This window comes from Rhinoraja longicauda, chromosome 12, assembly GCF_053455715.1.
Source record: "Rhinoraja longicauda isolate Sanriku21f chromosome 12, sRhiLon1.1, whole genome shotgun sequence".
Classification (NCBI taxonomy): domain Eukaryota; kingdom Metazoa; phylum Chordata; class Chondrichthyes; order Rajiformes; family Arhynchobatidae; genus Rhinoraja; species Rhinoraja longicauda.
The window spans coordinates 25,843,143-25,866,411 of NC_135964.1; the positions used below are offsets into that span (position 1 = coordinate 25,843,143).

Here is a 23,269-nt window from a genome sequence, read left to right on the forward strand (position 1 = left end):
GTTGCTGTTTGATCATGCCTGATTCCCGCCTTCTCCCTGTAACCTTTGACGCCCTTACTAATCAAGAACTTAATCTCCACTTTAAAAATACCTAATGTCTTGGCCTCCATATCCTTCTGTGGTAATGAATTGCACAGATTCACCACCCCCCTGGCTATAGGAAATAGCTAACTAGTTATCAATGCTAAGGAAGCCCTTTAATGGTACACTGGGCTGCATGATTGAGGCAGTAATTTTGGGGAAACTTAAAATCTACCCATGCTTGGTTGTGGTAGTGTTGGGGGGGGGAGGGGACCCTACACTTTAAACTTTGCCTTCTAATACTTTAATATTTAATTCTGGAAGATTAGTTCTGATTGTCTATCTTATCTATACGCTTCATAATTTTATACTTTTATCAAGTCGTCCTACAACCTCCATCCCTGAGGAAACAATCCAACCTGTCCAATCTGTCCCTGTCGCTAATGCCCTCTAATCCTCCTGGTTGCTGGACACTAATTCTCCTTCCCATTCCCATGTCCTAGGTCTCTGAATCCATTTGACAAGGTCTCTGTTAATCCTGTGCATCTTAACCTTCTGTATCAGCCTACTAATTGGGTCTTTATCAAATGCCTTCCTAAAATCCATGTGGACAACATCCACTGCCCTCTCATTGATCACCTTCAACAATTCCACAAAAAAGATCAAATTAACAAGACAGCCTGCAGTGCACAAAGTCATGCTAACTGTCTGTAATAAAGCCATTCTCTTCCAAACAAGTATATCCTATTCCACATCCCTTGCGCATTAGTAACACTGAGGAACAATTGAAAACTGCAGCAACTTGAAACACTAAAGCATAATTGGAAGACAAATATCTTTGCAGCTATTTTGCATTATTTTTAAACTATAATTTTAGTCATGAGGTGGCTCTTGAATATAAACCTTTTAATTTTGCTGCTGCCATTTTTAGGATTCCCATGTCATGGGTATTAATCACTTCACATTGCAACTCTATTCAATACATTTGAATAAACAAAGGCATATCCCTACTGATCTACCTGCAGAAAGAAACCTGTGACCATTTTAGATTTTAAACACAAAATATTTCAGTATATACATACTGATTGGGACAGAACCCAGAAATCTGACCAAGATTAAATTGTAATTAAAAATTTGCCATTTTACTTATTCAAAGACTGCTCTTGTACATTAGCTTTTATTCCTTACCTCCAGACCACCATCTTCTGGAAGATCTGTGCAATGTACTGCATTCTGAACTTTAGATGTTCCATAGAGGGCACGTAAGCTGTGAGGTCGAAGGTGACGAGCTATTTCCTACAAAATTAAAAGTGGATTAGGTCAGAGGCAGATATAGAACTTGTCCTTGTTAGCCCTGCTTTAAAAAAGCTTCAGAATTTTCTTCATTTGTACAAAGATGGCCCATTCAGAAACTGGACTCTGACCAATGCAGAAATATTTTTGGCACACTGTCTCCTATTTGCCATATAATTGGCCACTGTACATGATTATGACATGACTACTCAAACCTTTTATCTGATCCACTGGTCATGGGATTGTCTATTATTTTCCTGTTGTGTACTGCTTTTACTGTTAACACAGATATATCTTGCAGCTTCAACAGGTTTGCAATTCATTTTTAGCTTACCAAGTGTAGATCCAGTACACACTTCTCAAAGCTCTCCTCATCGAGCTAACATTGGCTAGGCAAATGTATTTTGTACAACCCTTATAGCTCTCGAGATGGTAATGGGGAGCCTCCTTTTTGAATTGCTGTATTTCATGGGGTGAAGATGTGTCTTTCACTTCCTATCAACTTTTGTCCAAGGGTTTGAAGAAGGGTTCCGACCAGAAAGAGTGGGGATAAATGGGTCCCTTTCGGAATGGCAGGCAGTGACCAGTGGGGTACCTCAAGGTTCGGTGCTGGGACCCCAGCTATTTACGATCTACATTAATGACTTAGACGAAGGGATTAAAAGTACCATTAGCAAATTTGCAGATGATACTAAGTTGGGGGGTAGTGTGAATTGTGAGGAAGATGCAATAAGGCTGCAGGGTGACTTGGACAGGTTGCGTGAGTGGGCGGATACATGGCAGATGCAGTTTAATGTAGATAAGTGTGAGGTTATTCACTTTGGAAGTAAGAATAGAAAGGCAGATTATTATCTGAATGGTGTCAAGTTAGGAGGAGGGGGAGTTCAACGAGATCTGGGTGTCCTAGTGCATCAGTCAATGAAAGGAAGCAGGCAGTGAAGAAAGCCAATGGAATGTTGGCCTTCGTAACAAGAGGAGTTGAGTATAGGAGCAAAGAGGTCCTTCTACAGTTGTACCGGGCCCTGGTGAGACCGCACCTGGAGTACTGTGTGCAGTTTTGGTCTCCAAATTTGAGGAAGGATATTCTTGCTATGGAGGGCGTGCAGCGTAGGTTCACTAGGTTAATTCCCGGAATGGCGGGACTGTCGTATGTTGAAAGGCTGGAGCGATTGGGCTTGTATACACTGGAATTTAGAAGGATGAGGGGGGATCTTATTGAAACATATAAGATAATTAGGGGATTGGACACATTAGAGGCAGATAACATGTTCCCAATGTTGGGGGAGTCCAGAACAAGGGGCCACAGTTTGAGAATAAGGGGTAGGCCATTTAGAACGGAGATGAGGAAGAACTTTTTCAGTCAGAGGGTGGTGAAGGTGTGGAATTCTCTGCCTCAGAAGGCAGTGGAGGCCAGTTCGTTGGATGCTTTCAAGAGAGAGCTGGATAGAGCTCTTAAGGATAGCGGAGTGAGGGGGTATGGGGAGAAGGCAGGAACGGGGTACTGATTGAGAGTGATCAGCCATGATCGCATTGAATGGCGGTGCTGGCTCGAAGGGCTGAATGGCCTACTCCTGCACCTATTGTCCATTGTCTATTGTACCTATGTTCATCCAAGGATGCTCTCTGACCACTAAATTACTCCAGCACTTTGTGTGCTTTTTTTGTAAACCAGCATCTGCAGTTTCTAACTTTCGCCCAAGCTTGATTCTTGATTTCACTCTACTGTGCACAGTTCTCACCATACATTTATTTCTACAGTCTGAGTTTATACATTTCAACTGAATGGTTCCAACTGACTGAGGTTTTAGGTTTTTATTGTCACATGTGCAGCAAAAAGCTTTGAATCTAATTCTATTACTAATTGTCTTGCAATGAAAGGAGTAATCAACACTGCCATGGAGGAATACTGCTGTTTCAATACACAGTTTAGGTTTCACAGAAGGACTTGATTTTAAACCTTCTCAAAAGCCTTAGTAAAATACTTAATTTACAAATCCTCTCTGGGACCTGGAATCACAATTGACATAAAATAAATGGTATTAGCTGTTGGCAGCTGGTCACTATAGCACTGGCACAGAGCCAGAAGATCTTGTGGGCAGTGGTATTAGCTGAAACATCTACATCTTCCACATCGACCTTCAATCTATCTTTAATGTAGATACAGGGCTGTTTGCTGACAGTTCTGGTATTTAGTTACTTTCGTCACACCTTGAAAGATTAAATAAAGCAATCAGAATTATCTCCAGGTTTAGATTGCAAGTAACATCTGTATCATATAAATACCGAGCATCGACCACCAATACTGCAAAAAGATCCAGCCATCTACCAAACAGTAAATGCCATCATCACTGAATTCTCCATCGTTAGTGAGTTTGGAGGTCCACCACTGACTAAGAAAGCAGCAAAAGCGATGCCATCTTTTTTTGATAACCGGTGACTGAGAGTTTTTCCAAGTTCAATTCCTGGGGTGCTGAAAATGTGGTTCAGAGGAGCTGGGTTATGATAGAAGATTCACAACAGGATGAAAGATGCAGATTGTTTGATGGAATGATACAGTGTGAAAACATAGCTAGAGTAAATAAGAAATTGGGATCATGGAAGCAGCACAAAAGAACTTGGTCATCAGAGACATCGTTCGTCTCACTATGAGGTTGATGAAGGATTCTCTGGAAACTTATAACATTGGGAAAGTTTGCAATATGGTCAACTGAAGTTTTTTGCTAACTGAACAAGAATTATGAAAAATGAGAGCTACCTAATAGAGGTGGCTTAAAAATCAGAATAGGAGAGACGGCAATTAGTTAAAGGAATTGTTTAGATTGCAAGGCATAACTGGCCTGAGCAAAGATAAAAAGAGGGTGTTTGTAAACTAAGCTGAGTGCAAGAGAATAGGTTATAAGAAGAGTCATGACGGATTTGGCCATAATTTAAAGCACCCATTTTCAGAGGATATGGGAAAAATAACTTGGGCAGAGCGAGGCAATTTTTGCAGCGATAAAACGAATTACCGTGAAAATGTAAAATCCGCATGTAACCATTGTGACTCAAATACTATAAATTGCTGGAAGTGTTTTTGAGCCAGTGGAGTACCTTTGAGCCCTCATTCAAAGTGTTTCCCAGCCTATACTATTCAAGGCCAGGATAAAATGACTGGTACAAGACTTGTTCAGTCTCTCCACGGCGCCTGCGCTGCCCTAGCAGCTGCGGCTTACCTGCAGTCCGTTTGTGTTTTTTGTCTTGATTGTAGTGTGTAGATGTGATGTAGTGTTTTATGTGGTTGTGTACTATGTGGGGGGGGGGGGGGGACTGTAAAATTGTCTCTTCCAAACGGTGACGCGACCTTTTTGCTGGGTCGTGTCTCTGTTCCCGCTGCGGCCTACCATCAGCCAAATACCTGGAGCTGGCGGCCTCCGGCTGGGACCACCTGGGCTCTGGTTCGCAGAGCCCGCGGACCGGACTTACCATCTGCGGAGCTGGCTGCCTTCAGAGGCTGTGGTGGCGCTGCGGGAGTGGCTGCGACTCCACTTCGGAGGTGCGGGCCGCTTGGATATCGGAAGCTCGCAGCCCCCTGGGTGGGAGCCGACATCGGGATCTCCGGCAGCGGCAGCGTCTTCGCCCACCCCGGATTGCGGGGCTTGGGTCAGCCCGCTGCGGACCTTGCACCGTCTGGCATGGCCTGGAACGTGGCAACTTCAACAGCCTGACCGCGGGAGAAGATGGCAGGGGAAGAGAAAAGACATTCTGGCCTTCCATCACAGTGAGGTGACTGGAGGAGACTCACTGTGATGGATGTTTCTTTTTTTTTGTTTTGTGTTGGTTGTGATTGTGTGTGAAATTGGTTATTTTTATTGCTCTATTGCTGGACTGTGGGTGACCTTTCATTTCACTGCACATCTTGTATGTGTATGTGACATAAACTTGACTTGATGAGATTTTCTCTGTGCACTGTCTCGATCTGTGCTGTAATTAAGCGGGCACTGGGGCCCCACACGAAAGCCAGATTCAGGGTACAGGTCATACACACAAATCCCTCCAAGAGAGGTGAAGGTGTGACCTGCACCCCGCAATATTGCTGCAGGAGTCACCCAAGTCTTCCATTTCATCTGGAGATTGGAGCATTGTGATGTGGGAAAGGTGTTGGGGGAGGGCAATTATACCCAATATGGTAATGTACGCTGTGTGTAGATTGTAGGCACACGAACATCAAATATCACCAAATGTCACTCCATGCTGATCCTGATTTTGCTAAGGTTGGGTCTGGCCACATTGCTGGAGAAATTCAGTTGTCCCTCATAAAAACGCCTATGCATAGGAACACCTATATGACCGCAAATCAAAAGACAGTGATCTGCTCTGGGGGAAATAGGTAATGGTGGATTATTTTGGATGGTTCAAAGAGCAGAATGTCAACATCAATTAACAGGAGGTTTCATTAATGGAGATTTCGAACAAAGCAGCTAGACCTACACAACAGTCAGAATTACAGTGCCAATGTGTAAGCAGTGCCCTCAAGGCGGCCGTGGTGGGGATCAGACAGTCGATCGCCTCCTTGAATCTGCATTTCTAAAGAAACTAAAAGGATCCAGTGATCTTTGTCATCCCATACACAGGAGTCTGTTGTTTTACAGGCTGCCCCCAGCAATATAGACGCATTCAAATGTGGACTCCTGTTGTAAGGTCATCAACTTAGTGAAAGACAATTTTCTCTGGCTGATATTTATGGGTTTTCCGTGAATGCTGTGGTCAGGCACATTCCAAAGTCCAGCAATGCTGAGGGATGCACTGGAGTTGATGTAGCCACCACAAAGTTTCGCTATTCAAAAGCTACACTTTGAGGCCCTCCCACTGCAGTGAGGGCGGAAACCGTAAAAACATCACTCCTTTTCCTTTTGTAACATGTACTAGACCAAGTGGACCCGTTCGGCCCAAACCTCTCCTGCATTGGTGCAGCACCCTCTCCTCTCCTCCCCCTCCCCTTCCCACCCTGATACAAAGCTGGGTGGTAGTGTGAACTGTGAGGAAGATGCTATGAGGTTGCAGGGTGACTTGGACAGGTTGTGTGAGTGGGCGGATGCATGGCAGATGCAGTTTAATGTGGATAAGTGTGAGGTTATCCACTTTGGTGGTAAGAATAGGAAGGCAGATTATTATCTGAATGGTGTCAAGTTAGGAAAAGGGGACGTACAATGAGATCTGGGTGGCCTAGTGCATCAGTCACTGAAAGGAAGCATGCAGGTACAGCAGGCAGTGAAGAAAGCCAATGGAATGTTGGCCTTCATAACAAGAGGAGTTGAGTATAGGAGCAAAGAGGTCCTGTAGTTGTACAGGGCCCTAGAGAGACCACACCTGGAGTACTGTGTGCAGTTTTGGTCTCCAAATTGGAGGAAGGATATTCTTGCTATTGAGGGCGTGCAGCATAGGTTTACTAGATTATTTCCCGGAATGGCGGGACTGTCGTATATTGAAAGACTGGAACGATTAGGCTTGTATACACTGGAATTTAGAGGGATGAGAGGGGATCTTATCGAAACATATAAGATTATTAAGGGGTTGGACAAGTTAGAGGCAGGAAACATGTTCCCAACGTAGGGAGAGTCCAGAACCAGGGGCCACAGTTTAAGAATAAGGGGTAGGTCATTTGGCTAAGGCTAGAGATGAAAAAGATAAAAGAGTGTCAGACATGGAGAGAAGAGGGATGAAATGTAAAGCCAGAGAGGAATATAGGTAGAAGGGGACGGGGAGGGGACGTTCAGGATGTTTGGAAGCCATTATAAAATAGCAATCATTGAAAGAACTCAGTGGGTCATGCAGTGTTTGTGGAAGCAAAAGGTCATTTGGGGTTAAGTCATCAGGACTGAGAGGAGAGTTGAAAGAGGAGAGGAGACTGAGTGGTTAGTTGAAACCAGATGAAGAGGGGTAGATGAGAGTGGGGGGGGGGATTGAGGAGTTCATAATCACAAATACAAAATATTGACTGTTCCTCTCTCCAAGGATGCTGCCTGACTTGCTGTATTGTTTCAAACTTTTCTGTCTTCTGTTTAAGATTTCTTGCATCTGGAGTATTTATTATTTTTATTAGCCCTACCTAAATTGGTTTTGCACATACATGTAAATTTGAAACAGTATGTGATAGAGAGTAGAATGGATCACAGTTGAGACAAACATTCTAACATTATGATACTTCATAGAGCTACGTTGCAGGGTGAGACAAGATTGTGTTTCTAGGAAGGAGTTTGAAAACAACCTTCAGGTAATCTTAGATATTTGCCTTGGCAGACAATCGTAGTTTTGTTTAAAAGTAAGTTTAAAAGAAACCATTTGCATGGATCGAATAGAATTATAGTAGTAGTGACTTATTTACACATGTACATCAGACAAAAGATTACACTCAGATCTCATTTATCAGACTATTGCTTCTACACCATTTATTGCCATGGAAATTTCCCCTATCCTCACCTTTCACCCAGCCACCAGCGATTCACCTTCCAATGTTTCTATAACCTTCAATACATCCCACTATCAAACAAACCTTTCACTGTCAACCCTAGCCCCAGGACATTAAAGTTGGAGTCCCTCAGGATTATTTCTTTGGCCACAACCGTCTTCAGCTGCTTCATCAACGGCCTTTCTTCCAGCTTTAGTCAGGACTGGCGATATTCATTGATGGTTACAAATTGTTCAATTCAATCTTCAAATCCACAGTACAAGAAACTGCCCATTCCTGCAAGTAAGAAGCCCTTGATGACATTCAGGCAGGAGTTGACATGTGTCAAGTAACATTTGACAATATAAACCATCAAGCAATAGCTGTCTTCCACAACAGAGTCCAATCACCCACCAGTGGAATTGAATCACATTGCCATTGCCTGCTCCCTCACCATCAACATCCTGGGTATCACCAGTAACCAGTAACATTTTTGTGGCTGCAAGAATAGACAAGAAGCTGGATGAGTGACTTACTTCATAACTCCCACCACGACCACCCGCCCTCCACATGCCTCCATCCTTCACTCCTCCAGCCCCCCATTCTCCCCTCTCCAAAGCCTTTCCATCATCTACTTCCAGCACAAGGAAGGATCATATTGGAACATTCTCCCCTAACTTGGGTGAATGCAGCGCCAGCTAATCACAAGAACCTTGAGACCATCCAAGACAAAGTACTGTGCTTGCTCGGCACACTATCAACCACTGTTTCACCACCCACATAATGCCACAGGGTGAACCATCTACAACATGCACTGCAGTCACCAGCCCAGGCTACTCCAACATAACTTGCCAAACCTGTGACTTCTTCCACTGAGAAGGACAATGACAGCAGATGCATGGATGCACTGCCATCTAGCAGGTTCATAGAGTCAGAGAGTCATACATCACCGGAACAGGCCCTTCGGCCAAACTTGTCCATGCTGACCAAGATGCCCCATCTACACTGGTCCCACCGACCTGCGATTGGCCCATATCCATCAAAACCTTTCCTATCCGTATACCTGTCCTAGTGGCTATTAAATTTTGTTATCCTACATGCCTCAACTACCTCCTTTGGCAGCTCGTTCCATAAACCCACCACTAAACTCACCACCCTGTGTTTGAAAAAGTAATGCATCATGTTGACTTGGAAATGTACCACTAGTCCTTCATTGCTGGATGGTTTTGGGGGTGCAGAACCCACAGATAGGAGAAGACAACCTTTTTTTTTCCAAATAGAAGTGCCATGCCAATAGAATGTGGCTGATATTTAATTTTTCAACAAAAAGCAAATGGATAGAACAGTAAGAATACAGTTAAATATGTTGGGTTGCAAGGGAAACTTTAACTTATAAGATTTTACTAATAATACAGAAAATCAAGTTGACTGAGCAATGTTACCTTCAACTACAGAGCACATAGAGGTTGCAAAGAATAACAAGACTGAGGCTGGCATTGCGTCAACTTGTTCCAATTCCCACCAAGTTCTCTGAACGATAATCCCTGTAAACTAGGTTAAGGGATGTACAACTGCTAGGAATAACTTTGCACTGGAAAACCTTAGTTATTAGTTTGAATATACTCTGGCTGGAATTTTAATTGATAACAGGAAAGTTTCCTGCAGTCAAAGGAAGCAATTAAGCCTTTAAGCCTGAAGGAAAGTATAGCATTGGATGTACTATGCACAAGAAGCACAATTTAATATAGTATTCAGTAACATTCCCATTGTCATAGATTGTTGACGATGAGACTGTAAAGGTCACACACACCATATTCTTGTACATAAGGTTGACGTTTCACGTGCTGACCGCAACATTTGAAAACTCTTATTAAACGTTAACTGAGGATTTTTTCACTGTAATAAAATAAAACCGAAATTGTGTCTTCATTTCCTTTTCAAATAGAACCAGAGTCATACAGCACAGAAACAGGCTCTTTTTCCCAATTCATCTGCGGCAACCAAAATACCCCATCTCAGCTAGTCCCTCTCAACCTCTAGTCCCTCCTATCCAATGTACCTGTGTCTCTAGTCCATCCTATCCAATGTACCAGTCCAAAGGTCTTATTATCTGGATATGATGCAAAAGGTGGTGAACACTGCCCGGTCCATCATGGGTACTGAACTCCCCACCATCAAAGGGATCTACAAGAGTTGCTGCTTCAAAAAGGCAGCCAGCATCATCAGAGACACACACCACCCTGGCTAGACTCTTATTTCACACCTGCCATCAGGAAGAAGGTCCAGGAGCCTGAAAACGAACTGTTTTGGGACGTGTGACAATAAAACACTATTGGCACTATCGATTTGACTCTTGAAGTTATATCCCTGAACTTTACAGGGAAAAAAAGCAGGTTCCACTCCCCACAAATATTCATCCATTTCCTCATGACCAGGAAGCCGTTTGATGCTGGGGAGACATGGCTACTGCACCGATATTCTTGGCAAACCATTTTGATCAAAATAAGGAACGTTGGAAGAACTCAGCCAAGCAGCATCTGAGGAGGCATGCGCCTATCACCACCATAGATGCTGCTTGACTGGCTGACTCTTTCCAGATTAGCCTCTGCTGTCTCTTGTATTCAAGAGCTGCACCTTATGTGGAAAATGCCCCTGAGTAGGATGGGCAAGCTCACAGACAATTTGTTTGGTGTGTGTTGGGGATGCAGTGACCTCCCTCTGAAGGTATGGGAGCAAAAGGAAAACAAGATATAGGAAAAGCAGCAGCAATGCAGCTCATTGAGTTTGATTGCCTTGTAGACCATGTACGATATAATCTGCAATTAATTAATAGATTTTGGTTAATGTTTTATGTAGATCCCACAAGAATTCAAAGAATCATCATCCATTAGCGAGGGTCAACTGGCAAACAAATTATAACTGCAAGCATAACATAAAATACAGCTGCAGTTCAATGTTTTTTTTACAACTAATTATTGCAGTAGATATACGTATAGCAATATATAAAATTCAGACTCTCCCAAAAGTTCACCTATCGATGTTCTCCAGAGATTCTGCCTGACCTGCTGAGTTACTTCCACACTTTCTGTATTTTTTTTAGTAAACCCGTGTCTATGATTCCTTGTGGCCACATAGGTGCATTAGTCTAGTTGGAATTGCACTTGTGTCTGCGAGGAAGAACAAACTAGTAGTGGCCTTTTGAATTATGGTGACGGCAATGATTACAATCTTTTAGAGACACACGGAACTGTAGTCGCTGGAATCCTGAGCAAAACACAAAGTGCTGAAGTAACATACAAAATTCAGAAGAAGGGTTCCCTCTTGAAATGTCAGCTATCCATGTTCTCCAGAGATGCTGCCTGACCCACTGAGTTACTCCAGCAATTTGTGTGCTTTTTTGTAAAACAGCATCCGCTGTTTCATTCATTTTTTGTTTAATTTAGAGATGCAGCATGGAAACATCCTTGAGTCAACTCCGACCTGTTTGCGCTGGTTCTGTGTTATCCCTCTTTCTCATTTATTCTCTACACACTTGGGGACAATTTACCGAGACCAATTAACCTACAAATCACCGTCCTTGGGGTGTGGGAGAAAATTGGAGTACCCGGAGTAAATCCACCCTGAGTTGGACAAGGTACTAGAAAAAGTTTCTTAAAAGTATTAAAAGGAATATATTGTGAGATTAAAATGAGCATTTTTCTACTTGGAAATAATGTAGTTTTCAAGAGAAATATGTTGGCAGAAGTAAGTTGGCTAAATGCAAACCTAACATGGGCTGTTAAGAATTCTGTTTAGACTTCCACGCAGCATGAGAAAAAAAAGGGAGCAAGTGCTTAATGAATGACTTGTACAACAATTATCACTAATATGGAGCCTCTACTCATCAGATAAAACACGTGAATTGAATCATTCACATGGTTGATCTAAATCCCAATTAAGATCCTGTTTTGATGCTCACAAGATCTCTCATTAAGTCAGAATGTTCTGCACCATATTAGTAACAAGAAATGTACAAAATATTACAAAGACCTTTACAAAAGCTATGGTCAATACCATGTAAGTTTTATCTTTTAAAATAATCATTTTCCTTTGTCTTATGTTCTATTTTAATCCTTGATTGTAGATTTGATTGCACAAGTTAAACAATTCATTTTTGTTTCATCTACATATATCTTTGCGAAGATAGAGGAAGAATATTATTATACCACACCTTCAGAAAAAGAGATAGCAAATATAGGAAGTAGTAGAGGTAGGATTAAATATATTCTGGATGTAGGCAGCACATGGGATGTTAAATGAAATTAAACCAACATTTATAACAATGGTGACAGGCCATTATGGAAAGAGAATGCAATAAAAGCAAAACGAATACCAAAATGGGGAAAATAAGACGTTAGAATATCAGAGAGTTTTTAACATACTATATATATATATATGTTTCAAGAATGATTTCACTGGAGCAGATTATGATAAATTCATATTCACGAGATGCTTTTCACTTTACAGATACGGGGCAGAAACAGGCCCTTCGGCCTACCGACATCGTGCCGAACAGAAATCACTATCCTACACACCAGGGACAATTTACAATTTACTGAAGCCAATTAACCTACAAACCTTTGGAGTGTGGGAGGAAACCGAAGCACCCGGAGGAAACCTACGCCATCACAGGGAGAACATACAAACTCCATATAGACAGCAGCCATAATCAGGATGGAACTCGGGTGTCTGGCGCTGTAAGGCAGCAACTCTACCATTGCACCACTGTGCCGCCCTCATAGAAGGCTTTGATATTACTGTTTTCTTTTGTGAACAAGAATGACAAGTCATTAATTTATTACAAAGCAAGTGGACAGAGAGCTCAAGAGAGATATGGACGCAAACAGTTATCAAGAAGATGATGTTTAACCACAGTAAGTGATTAGCAACCACTGAGGGAAAACAATATTTCACAAAATGACACAAAATATGTTCACGACATTGAAAGACCAGGTTAAAAACGTCAAGAAAGACATATAGGAAACTCATAAGATTTATCTCAATGTGACAAATAATGAAATTTAAATTACTTATGGACTATTTTTTTCTTCAGTATTTAGTTGTTTCCGCTGCAGTTAACACAATTTAAACTTCTAAATGGTGCTTGTGGCCACAAAGAGAAAATTGCAATGGCTAATACATTATCACGTCATAAATGGCTGTGATGACATCATTGGAGATGGTTGCAAGTCTACACTTCATGGTGTAGATGGTAAGGTTTTCAGGGGTTATGGGGAGTAGCCAGGAGAAAGGGGTTGAGAGAGGAAGATAGATCAACCATGATTGAATGGTAAACTAGATGGGCCGCATGGCCTAATTCTGCTCCTAGAACTTATGAACTTATGAATTATGTTTCTCACTTGCAGGCAGCCATCTTACATGCATTTGCTTTTTGTATGGCAAGCATGATTTAATTCAACATTGCCTCAGTTACATACTAAAGATTCAATCCACTTATGGTCACAAAACAACACAGGCAAACTAAGCGAACAGATATGCTTATTTTCCAAAATCTGCGTTTGAAATGAATTGTACATTAACATTTTATCAGTTAAAAAAATTGCACTATTACAAAGACTATTTTATATGTTTCATTAATAATTTGCTTAATTACTGAAACGATTGCCATATGCTGCTATTGAAAGGCACTTTTCATAAAGATAGTGTAAAGTCAACCTCGGAAATGGAGGCTCAAAAATTGGAATGTCAAACATAAATCGATCTGTTTTCATAACAGCTATAAATTGCCATTACTTTATAGTTGTGCTTGATGCTTCACTATCTGGTCAAGACATTGCGTCTGTGTCTATGATTCATGCCTCAAAGACATGCTGTGTTACTGCAGTCCTGAACTGGGCTTCGACACTGTTGAAGCAAATCTGACCCTTTGTCTCAAATTTCATTTTATTTGAGCCGCATCACAATTTTGACATGAGGGTCAGTACAAAGCTTTATTTATATATTGTGCCTCATCAGTAAATGATGTCTGCTATGCAAATAAGCAAAGGAAACCGAGGAATATGAGTCATTAAGCCCCATGTTTGTTCTTATTGTTTTGCCATCACTTTCCAAACCAGTAAAACTGTTTATGTTAACACATTTAGATGTTAAGTAACTCGAATGTCAAAACTTTTCTGAAGAAAATAAAAAATTATTTAGTGGCAAAAAATTGGATAATTTCATACACAAAATGATAGAAAAATACATTGTTTAAAAACTGCCCTCTAAAAAGTTTATACACAGTTAATTAAAATGATATATTTCCCCAAATCCCTATTGCCAATATGGAGAATTAACTTTGAGCGTTGGTCATTGCTGTTTCTAGTAACTATTATTCTGAAAATAAAGCATGATTTCACTCAAAAGAGATAGGAGCTAACTGAGTTAAACCAACTAGAGATTGTGAAAATAGTGCTTGTCAGATTAGGCCTCTGCTTATATTTTTTTCTGGTCTCAATAGCTATTGTCAGTTTGATTGTTTGTATATGCAAAGGTAGGCCTAATAAGAGTAATTTGCCTTGTGCCTGTATAAAAAGTCCATCTAAAGATAACCTGCTCTACATCCCCAAGTCAAATATTTTGAAGACCACGGTTTCATGTTGTTTTATAATGTATCCTTTCATAGTGATAGTCGTACAGCAGGGAAACAGGCCCTTCATCTCACCACATCCATATCAACCATTTTCCCCACCTACACATAAATTGGTGCATTAGGACTGTATTTTGCCATACCTTGCCTATTAAAGTATCTGTTCAAATGCCTCTAAACAGCAGTGATTCTCTTAGATTCCACCTCCTCTTCTGGCAACACCTTCCAGATATCAACCACAGTGTAACAAAAACCCATCCCTGAAATCCCCTTCAAAACTATTTCTCCCTTAAACCTATGCCCTTGAAAGCCCCCGAATAGTTAAAGGCATGGAATGAATGGATGTGGAGAGGATATTTCCACTAGTGGGAGAGTCTAGGACAAAGCCATAGCCTGAGAATAAAAGGACTTGACTTTAGAAAGAAGATGAGGAGGAATTTCTTTAGTCAGAGGGTGGAAATCTGTAGCATTCATTGCCACAGATGGCTGTGGAGGCCAGGTCAATGGATATTTTTACAATGGAGATTGACAGATTCTTGATTGGTAAAGATGTCAGGGGTTATGGGACAAAGACAGGAGAATGGGATTGAGGGGGAAAGATAGATCAGCCATGATTGAATGGTGGAGTAGACGTGATGGGCTGAATGGCCTAATTCTGCTCCTAGAACTTATTAACTTATCTACCTATCCATGCCTCTCAGAATCTGAAGTATGTCTATTAGGTCACCCTTCCATGGAGGAAAGATGTACATGCATACAGTGCCCACCATAATGTTTGGGACAAAGACCCATCATTTATTTATTTGCCTCTGTACATTTTTATACATTTTGGTTTCTCTATGTAGAAATTACAGCTGTGTTTATACATAGTCCCCCCCATTTCAGGGCACCATAATGTTTGGGACACATGACTTCACAGGCGTTTGTAATTGCTCAGGTGTGTTTAATTGTCTCCTTAATGCAGGTATAAGAGAGCTCTCAGCACCAGTCTTTCCTCCAGTCTTTCCATCACCTTTGGAAACTTTTATTGCTGTTTATCAACATGAGGACCAAAGTTGTGCCAATGAAAGTCAAAGAAGCCATTATGAGACTGAGAAACAAGAATAAAACTGTTAGAGACATCAGCCAAACATTAGGCTTACCAAAATCAACTGTTTGGAACATCATTAAGAGGAAAGAGAGCACTGGTGAGCTTACTAATCGCAAAGGGACTGGCAGGCCAAGGAAGACCTCCACAGCTGATGACAGAAGAATTCTCTCTACAATAAAGAAAAACCCCCAAACACCTGTCCGACAGATCAGAAACACTCTTCAGGAGTCAGGTGTAGATTTGTCAATGACCACTGTCCGCAGAAGACTTCATGAACAGAAATACAGAGGCTACACTGCAAGATGCAAACCACTGGTTAGCCGCAAAAATAGATGGCCAAGTTAGTTTGCCAAGAAGAACTTAAAAGAGCAATCACAGTTCTGTAAAAAGGTCTTGTGGGCAGATGAGACAAAGATGAACTTATATCAGAGTGATGGCAAGAACAAAGTATGGAGGAGAGAAGGAACTGCTCAAGATCCAAAGCGCATACCACCTCGTCAGTGAAACACGGTGGTGGGGGTGTTATGGCCTGGGCATGTATGTCTGCTGAAGGTACTGGCTCACTTGATAACTGCTGATGGTAGTAGCATAATGAATTCTGTAGTGTATAGACACATCCTATCTGCTCAAGTACAAACAAACGCCTCAAAACTCATTGGCCGGCGGTTCATTCTACAACAAGACAATGATCCCAAACATACTGCTAAAGCAACAAAGGAGTTTTTCAAAGCTAAAAAATGGTCAATTCTTGAGTGGCCAAGTCAATCACCCGATCTGAACCCAACTGAGCATGCCTTTTATATACTGAAGAGAAAACTGAAGGGGACTAGCCCCCAAAAGAAGCATAAGCTAAAGATGGCTGCAATACAGGCCTGGAAGAGCATCACCAGAGAAGACACCCAGCAACTAGTGATGTCCATGAAACACAGACTTCAAGCAGTCATTGCATGCAAAGGATATGCAACAAAATACTAAACATGATTACTTTCATTTACATGACATTGCTGTGTCCCAAACATTAGGATGCCCTGAAATGGGGGGGCTATGTATAAACACTGCTGTAATTTCTACATGGTGAAACCAAAATGTATAAAAATGGCCTTAATTATAATCTGACAATGTGCACTTTAACTACATGTGATTTTTTCTATTACAAATCTCGAATTGTGGAGTACAGAGGCAAATAAATAAATGATGGGTCTTTGTCCCAAACATTATGGAGGGCACTGTACACAAGATTAGGAGAGGCACAGATGGGTAGATAGTCAAAATCATTTTGATTATCCAATCTCTCCCTATAACTAAAGTCCTCCAGTTTCGGCAGCATCCTGGTGAATCACTGCTCCATGCTCTCCTTCTGATTGCATTGTGACTAGAAGCACACACAGTATGTCATATGTGGCCTAACCTGTATTATGTAAAGCTGCAGCATAATGTTCCAACTCTTTTAGTCTTTGACCTAACCTATAATGGTAAGCATGCCTTAAACCTTCTTCACTACCCTATTGACCTGTGATGCCACTTTCAGGACTTGGACCTCAAAGTTTCTCAGTTTTGGTTTAGTTTAGTTCAGAGAAACATCATGGACAGAGGCCCTTCGGCCACTGAGTCTGCGCTGACCAGCGATCTCCGTACACTCACGCTATCCCACACACTAGGGACAATTTACATTTTTACTAGCCAATAAGCCTACAAACCTGTACGTCTTTGGAGTGTAGGAAGAAACCGTAGCACCCAAGGAAAACCCATGCAGGTCATGTGGAGAAAGAACATACTCCATACAGACAACACTCGTAGTCAGGATCGAATCCGGTTCTCTGGTGCTGTCAGGCAGCAACTCTACCACTGCACCTACATGCCGCCCTTACTGAGTATCCTACTGGTTTACTACACATATGACTGACCCTGAATTTTACTCACCAAAATACTCAGATTTGTTGGGATTAAATTCTTTCTGACAATAATCCGCCCAATTTTTACCTGATCTATATCTTGTTGTAGCCTAAAGGGCCTGTCCCACAGGTAGATTGGAGGTGACAGTTTGACGGTCAGGTAAGCGTGGGAATTTTTGCGATGTTTATGGCCATCAGCGATTACATTTAAAGTAGGCTCCCAACCCAGATATGCAACCCAGAAACCAGATATGCATCTCCCGTACATTTTCAAAGATTGCCCACACACTTTTCACAAAAATCCATTTAACCACTTTTAAAATTAAATTTCTTAATTCTGCTAATTGGAAGTCAATCCAATTTATGTCTTGTTACCGTGAAGCTCGGTTTTCAAGTAACCCAGGCAAGATGTTATATTTCAAAACTCTCAAGTAATTACCGACTTGTCAGTGATTTCAGCGAAAATTAGGACGCTGGAGAAGCATTGACAGCGTGGGAATTGTGCAATGTTTCCGAAGACGGTGTAAAGTCGACCTGACTCGGCATTGTCGTGGTCATTGTCGTAGGGTAAAAGAAAATTTCGGCAATCTGCTACGACTTTGACAGTCGCCGGCAAGTGCCTAAAAAATCGCCTAAGTGGGACAGGTCCTTAAAGCAACTTTCCTCATTGCCACAACAGCACTAATTTTTCACTCTTCCACAAAGTTACTGAAGATTCTTCCTTCGTTCACATCCAAGTTATATATAATCACAAACAGCAAGGGTTCCAGCACTGATCCCTACAGTGTACCACTGGTCACAGACCTCCTAGTAGAAAACTACCCTCTGCCTCCCTTCACCAAGCCTATTTTTAATCCAATTAGGCCGCTTGTTTTGGATCCCATTAGTCTAAATCTTCTTGTCCTTGATCTCCCTCCTATACTATGCTGTTCAGAATTAGCATTTAAAACATTAAATAACTAACTTGATTAATGCTCCTAGCTTTGTGGAAGAGGATTTCATGATCTTGGCATGCTTCAGTGCATGATTTACTGCAGGCTCAGCTTGTTTGGCAACATGTAGTGCTATTTGTTAGCAGGTGTCTTGTGCCTGTGCTTTTTATTTTTTAAATGAGATGAGGCAGAAGTCAGTCCCTGAATCATCTATTCAAACTGCTGGTTGACCTCAAATCTTTTAAAATATATATTTTCATATCTGGCAATAAATCTTCCATCCCACTGCTTATTAATAAAAAGAGCGGTTGGTACAGTGCGCAGCTGGTAGAGCTGCTGCCTCACAGCGTCAGAGACCCGGGTTCGATCCTGACCTCGGGTACTGCCTGTGTGGAGTTTGAACGTTCGCCCTATGACCACGTCGGTTTCCTCCGGATGGTCCGCTTTCCTTCCACGTCCCAAAGATGTGTGGGTTTGATGGTTAATTGGCCTTTGTAAAATCACACCTAGTTCGTAGGGAGTGGATGCAGAAATAGAACCATAATCAATGTACATCACTTGTTGCCTTAACTTTGGCCTCAGACTCTGAAATTGATTTGTGGATGTCTACTAAAGTCAATATAGGCTCCATTGGCCGCAAAAGTAACATTAGGCAATGCTTTCTTATCAAGGTTGTCATTTGGAGATTCCTTTGCATTTAAAATAGTCGCCTTTATTTTATGCCCAAAACTCTTTGTCAGTTAATTGTAAGAATTAGTCCTAGTGTGTGTAGGGTAGTGATCACTGGTCAGCATGGGCCGAAGGGCCTGTTTCCATGCTGTATCTTTAAAGTCTAAAGTAAAGTAAAGGTTTAATTCATAAAAGTTTTGACAAAGGTGCAGTGAACAGAAGAAGCATGGTAAAGAGAGCCCATGATGTTATTAGTAAATGGATCTTTTCATAAAGCGAAGAGTGCTACACCAGAATCAGTCACCTCCTTATTGCCTCTGGTATACTGAAATCCTCAACATCACTATCCTTGGTACCATCATCTGATGGTCTTTCTTGGAAAGAACCTTGCAAATATTGCCCTCAATTTACTACTAGTATATAAAAACATGTTTAGAGTACAAAAAAAGTTAGAGTTCATCTGCATCCAATAGTTAACAGAAATCTTGGTTGGCATGAGCAAGTTGGGCTGAAGGGCCTATTTCCATGCTGTATGATTCTATGACTCTACAATAAACTATGAGTCTGCGGCCCTCATGAACTTCTGATGTGGGTCACTGAGGACTTATGGTAGATCATTAGCAATTCGGCAGATGCCTCTTTTATGATTCCGGACTCAAGTTCCAGGAATCAAATATTAATCCTCCTCCACTTCCACTCCTCATTTGCACACATGCAGAAGGAAGTTCAAAAATATCTTTCCATTATTGACCCCTCACAGACTTTTGGTAAACACAACTTTAGATATTTCTGTAGGAAGGAACTGCAGATGTTGGTTTATACAGAAGATAGACACAAAATGGTGGAGTAATTCAGCGAGTCAGGCAGTATCTCTGGAGAAAAAGAATAGGTGATGTTTCAAGTTGAGACCCTTCTTCAGACTCTACTTAGACTTCAAACTAAATATTTTTGGTTGGTTAGTAACCATCCCGTTGTAAATCTAAGGTGATTAATTCTCCAGAGTACAGACAAAGAACTGTAGATGCCAGTTTATACCAAAGATAGACAAGAAACGCTGGAGTAACTCAGCAGGTCAGGCAGCATCTCTGGAGGAAAAGGATAGGTAACGTTTCAGGTCGGAACCGTTCTTCAGACTAAAACTAAACTCTTATTCTGAAGAAAGATCCTGACCCAAAATGTCACCAATCCTATTTCTCCAGAGATGCTGCCTGACCCGCCGGGTTACTCCAGCGCTTTGCATCCATCTCTGATTAATTCTCAAACTTGATTTCACAACTTTGAGGAAAAGTTTAATGGGAGAAAAAAATACACTTCCTCAATTTGGCAAGAGAGCTGGATTATTTTAGAGCAGGGTGTCTTGTGATCCTGAGCAGCTTGTTTTTTTTACTTCAGCTTGTGACACATTGCTTCCTCAAAGCAACATTCTTGGTTTTTGTTTATTGTGGAAAAAAAACATCAAAAACCTTCATTTTTGATAACAGGGAATTCATTTGGATTTGAAATATCCATATCTACCATGGCAGCAATACAGTCCAAGCAACGATTTCTCAAGGCAATAATTGTTCGCTTGCAAAAGGTGGGAGTAGAATGGCCAATTGTTATTGCAATTAACAATGTTTTATGCTGCACAGTAACAGCATCACATGCTCGGATGATTGGAAATTCTAATTTCTAAGTAAATAAACTTTTAAACTACAATGAACAATTGTTAGAAAAATCCATTTTGTTATTCACAGTACACTTGAAGCATTGGGATATTGCATTCTGCATTTCTAGTAGCATTTGCACTTTCATATAATGTTTTGACATATTTTCTTGAACGTTTCATGACTCTACAGTGTGATGAAACTGTTTGCTAGGCAGACTTTTGCACTTTTCCTTTAGAGTTTACCAAGTATCAAATAGAGGGAAATGTTGGAGTGGAAGTCATAGTTTCTCTGGTTAGAAAGGGCCAAGATCCTTTTTTCTGAAGTGAGAGTAATGGTGGTAGGTTTGGATAATAGTTGAGGAGAGAATTGTTAACAACATCAGCTAACATGAGAGTAAGCTTAGGGGTAGCTGTCATTCTACAAATCCAAAATAAGAAACAACCAAGACCACCCCAAAATAGAAGATACCCAATAAACAATAACCTGCCACTGAAACATCTCATATTAGGTATCTCAGAGGAACATTTGAGAAATAATATATAGATGGACTCATATAGATGGACTCTCCCTTCTTCTCAAGTAGCAACATAGTGGCACAGCAGTAGAGTTGCTGCCTTACAGTGCCAGAGACCCGGGTTTGATCCTTACTACTGTAACCATGTGGGTTTTCTCTGGGTGCACCGGTTTCCACCCACATTCCAAAGACGTGCAGGTTTGTTGGTTAATTGGCTTCTTTAAATTGCCCCTAGTATGTAGGATGCAAAACTGAGATAACATTAAACTAGTGTATGGGTGATCGTTGATCAGTGTGGACTCGGTAAGCCGAAGGACCCATTTCCACGTTATATCTCTAAATTAAACTAAGCTAAGTGCAGTGTGCCACTTTACAAATCCATTTTACTGACAAAAGTCTTCCTTAAAATCATTAATACCTCCTCCCAAATCTCATAAGTGTAATATCTTGGCACTGCATTATGGTGATCATAGTAAACAAGAGCGAGGCTTGGCTGAAATATCAAAACTTTCCTGAAAGTTGGCTATAATATCAAAACTTTACTCTAGAGATGCAATGTGGAAACAGGCCCTTCGGCCCACCTAGTCCGCGCTGACCAGCGATCGCCCCATACACTAAAACTATCCTATACACTAAGGACAATTTTACAATTTTCACCAAAGCCAATTAATCTACCAACCTGCATGTCTTTGGAGTGTGGGAGGAAACCGGAGCACTCGGAGAAAACCCACACAGTTGCAGGGAGAACGTGCAAACTCCATACAGACAGCACCGGTAGTCAGGATCGAAGTGCGCCACAAAATTTTAATGGCTTAATGTCATGAAGGGATCCTTCACAGAGCTTTCTGGCCGCCAAAGGATGAATATTTGGATGAACATCTTTTGGGGTGGAGAGATTTCTTAATTGTACCATTTGGAGGATTCATAATATTAAGAAAGTTTATTTTAGCCACGTAATTCATGAACTGTATTAAGTCCTAAATTTGTACAGTCACTGATTAACAAAGCTGATTATTACGCATTAGAATGTTGAAAATGTTGGCCTAATGAAATTGCTCGCAGGAAGTCATTTCCCTGTGTTCTCAGCCAATGGCCCACCAGGTTTTGATGCTCTATGGCCAAAGCATCTTATTGCCTCAGGCTCAATGTCAGGGAGGATTGATGCACATGCTTGTGGTACAACAAACCATTCCCAACCAAGACCTGATAAAAGCTAATTGATCTGATATGTTAACTAAAGCTTCTCTCTCCACAGGTATCGCCTCTAATTAGTGTGGTTGGTTACTACTAATTATTTCCTGCACACAAAGTAATAAGATAACAGTAGACCTTAAAATCTGGATTAAAGTAGTGCTAAATAACATTGGTTAACGTTTGGCAATAGGCTTCATTCTTAGAGGGTGAGGGTGTGAGTGAGTGTCCTACAGCACGAAAATAGGCCCAACTAATCCATGCTGACCAAGATATCCCATCTAAGCTAGTCCCATTTGCCTGCAAAAGTATGAAGCAATTTTGACAAAAGAAAAGACAGAATGCATGTGAACAGCCAAAGTTGTTATGAAATGAAAAGCCTTACATCACCAAAATGCAGTAGCAGAACAGCTACACTTTCATAACATATACTTACAATGACTACATGGCATGACAGGTGCCAATGTTTTGTCCATTACCTTGCTTCTCACTAACACATTTTTACATGGCTTCATACAAAATAGAATCTTACATGTAACCCCATCTAATGCTTTTTGCAACACAGTTAAGAAATGTTCTTCTTTTCATTCCTTTATTGGAAGTCAATTTTCTCAGAGCCAAGCTGCCATTTGGTAAATTCACCTGATTACAGCTGTAAGTATACCTGTCATGGTTTACACTCTCACATTTTACCGGCCAAATTGGGGAATCCTTTAACACTGCTCTGATTTCTACATGTTTTTTCACTTTGCTTGAAATGAAATCAAAAGTTCTTAACTTTTTCTTAATTATTTGTGGCATAATGAACAAAAATTGTGAGAGTGCCTACTTTCTAGATCTCTAGTGCAACTCATGGGCTTCATCCCGCTGACACTCTGTATTCTCCTGAGATGGCACAGTTTATATCAACAAGCTGGACATGCAACCACTTATACAAAATGACAAACTATCATTCAGCAGGATTTT

At 41.1% G+C, this 23,269-nt stretch overlaps 1 protein-coding gene across 2 annotated transcripts in view; it reads right to left on the reverse strand.

Moving 5' to 3' along the window:
• The window catches only part of nme7 (NME/NM23 family member 7), a 110,846-nt gene that overhangs the window by 1,928 nt on the left and 85,649 nt on the right, over positions 1-23,269 (reverse strand). For both annotated transcript variants that reach the window (XM_078409248.1, XM_078409249.1), the window contains one exon: positions 1,210-1,317. In XM_078409248.1, coding sequence (XP_078265374.1) covers positions 1,210-1,317 — 108 coding nt within the window. The remainder of the gene's footprint in view (positions 1-1,209; positions 1,318-23,269) is intronic.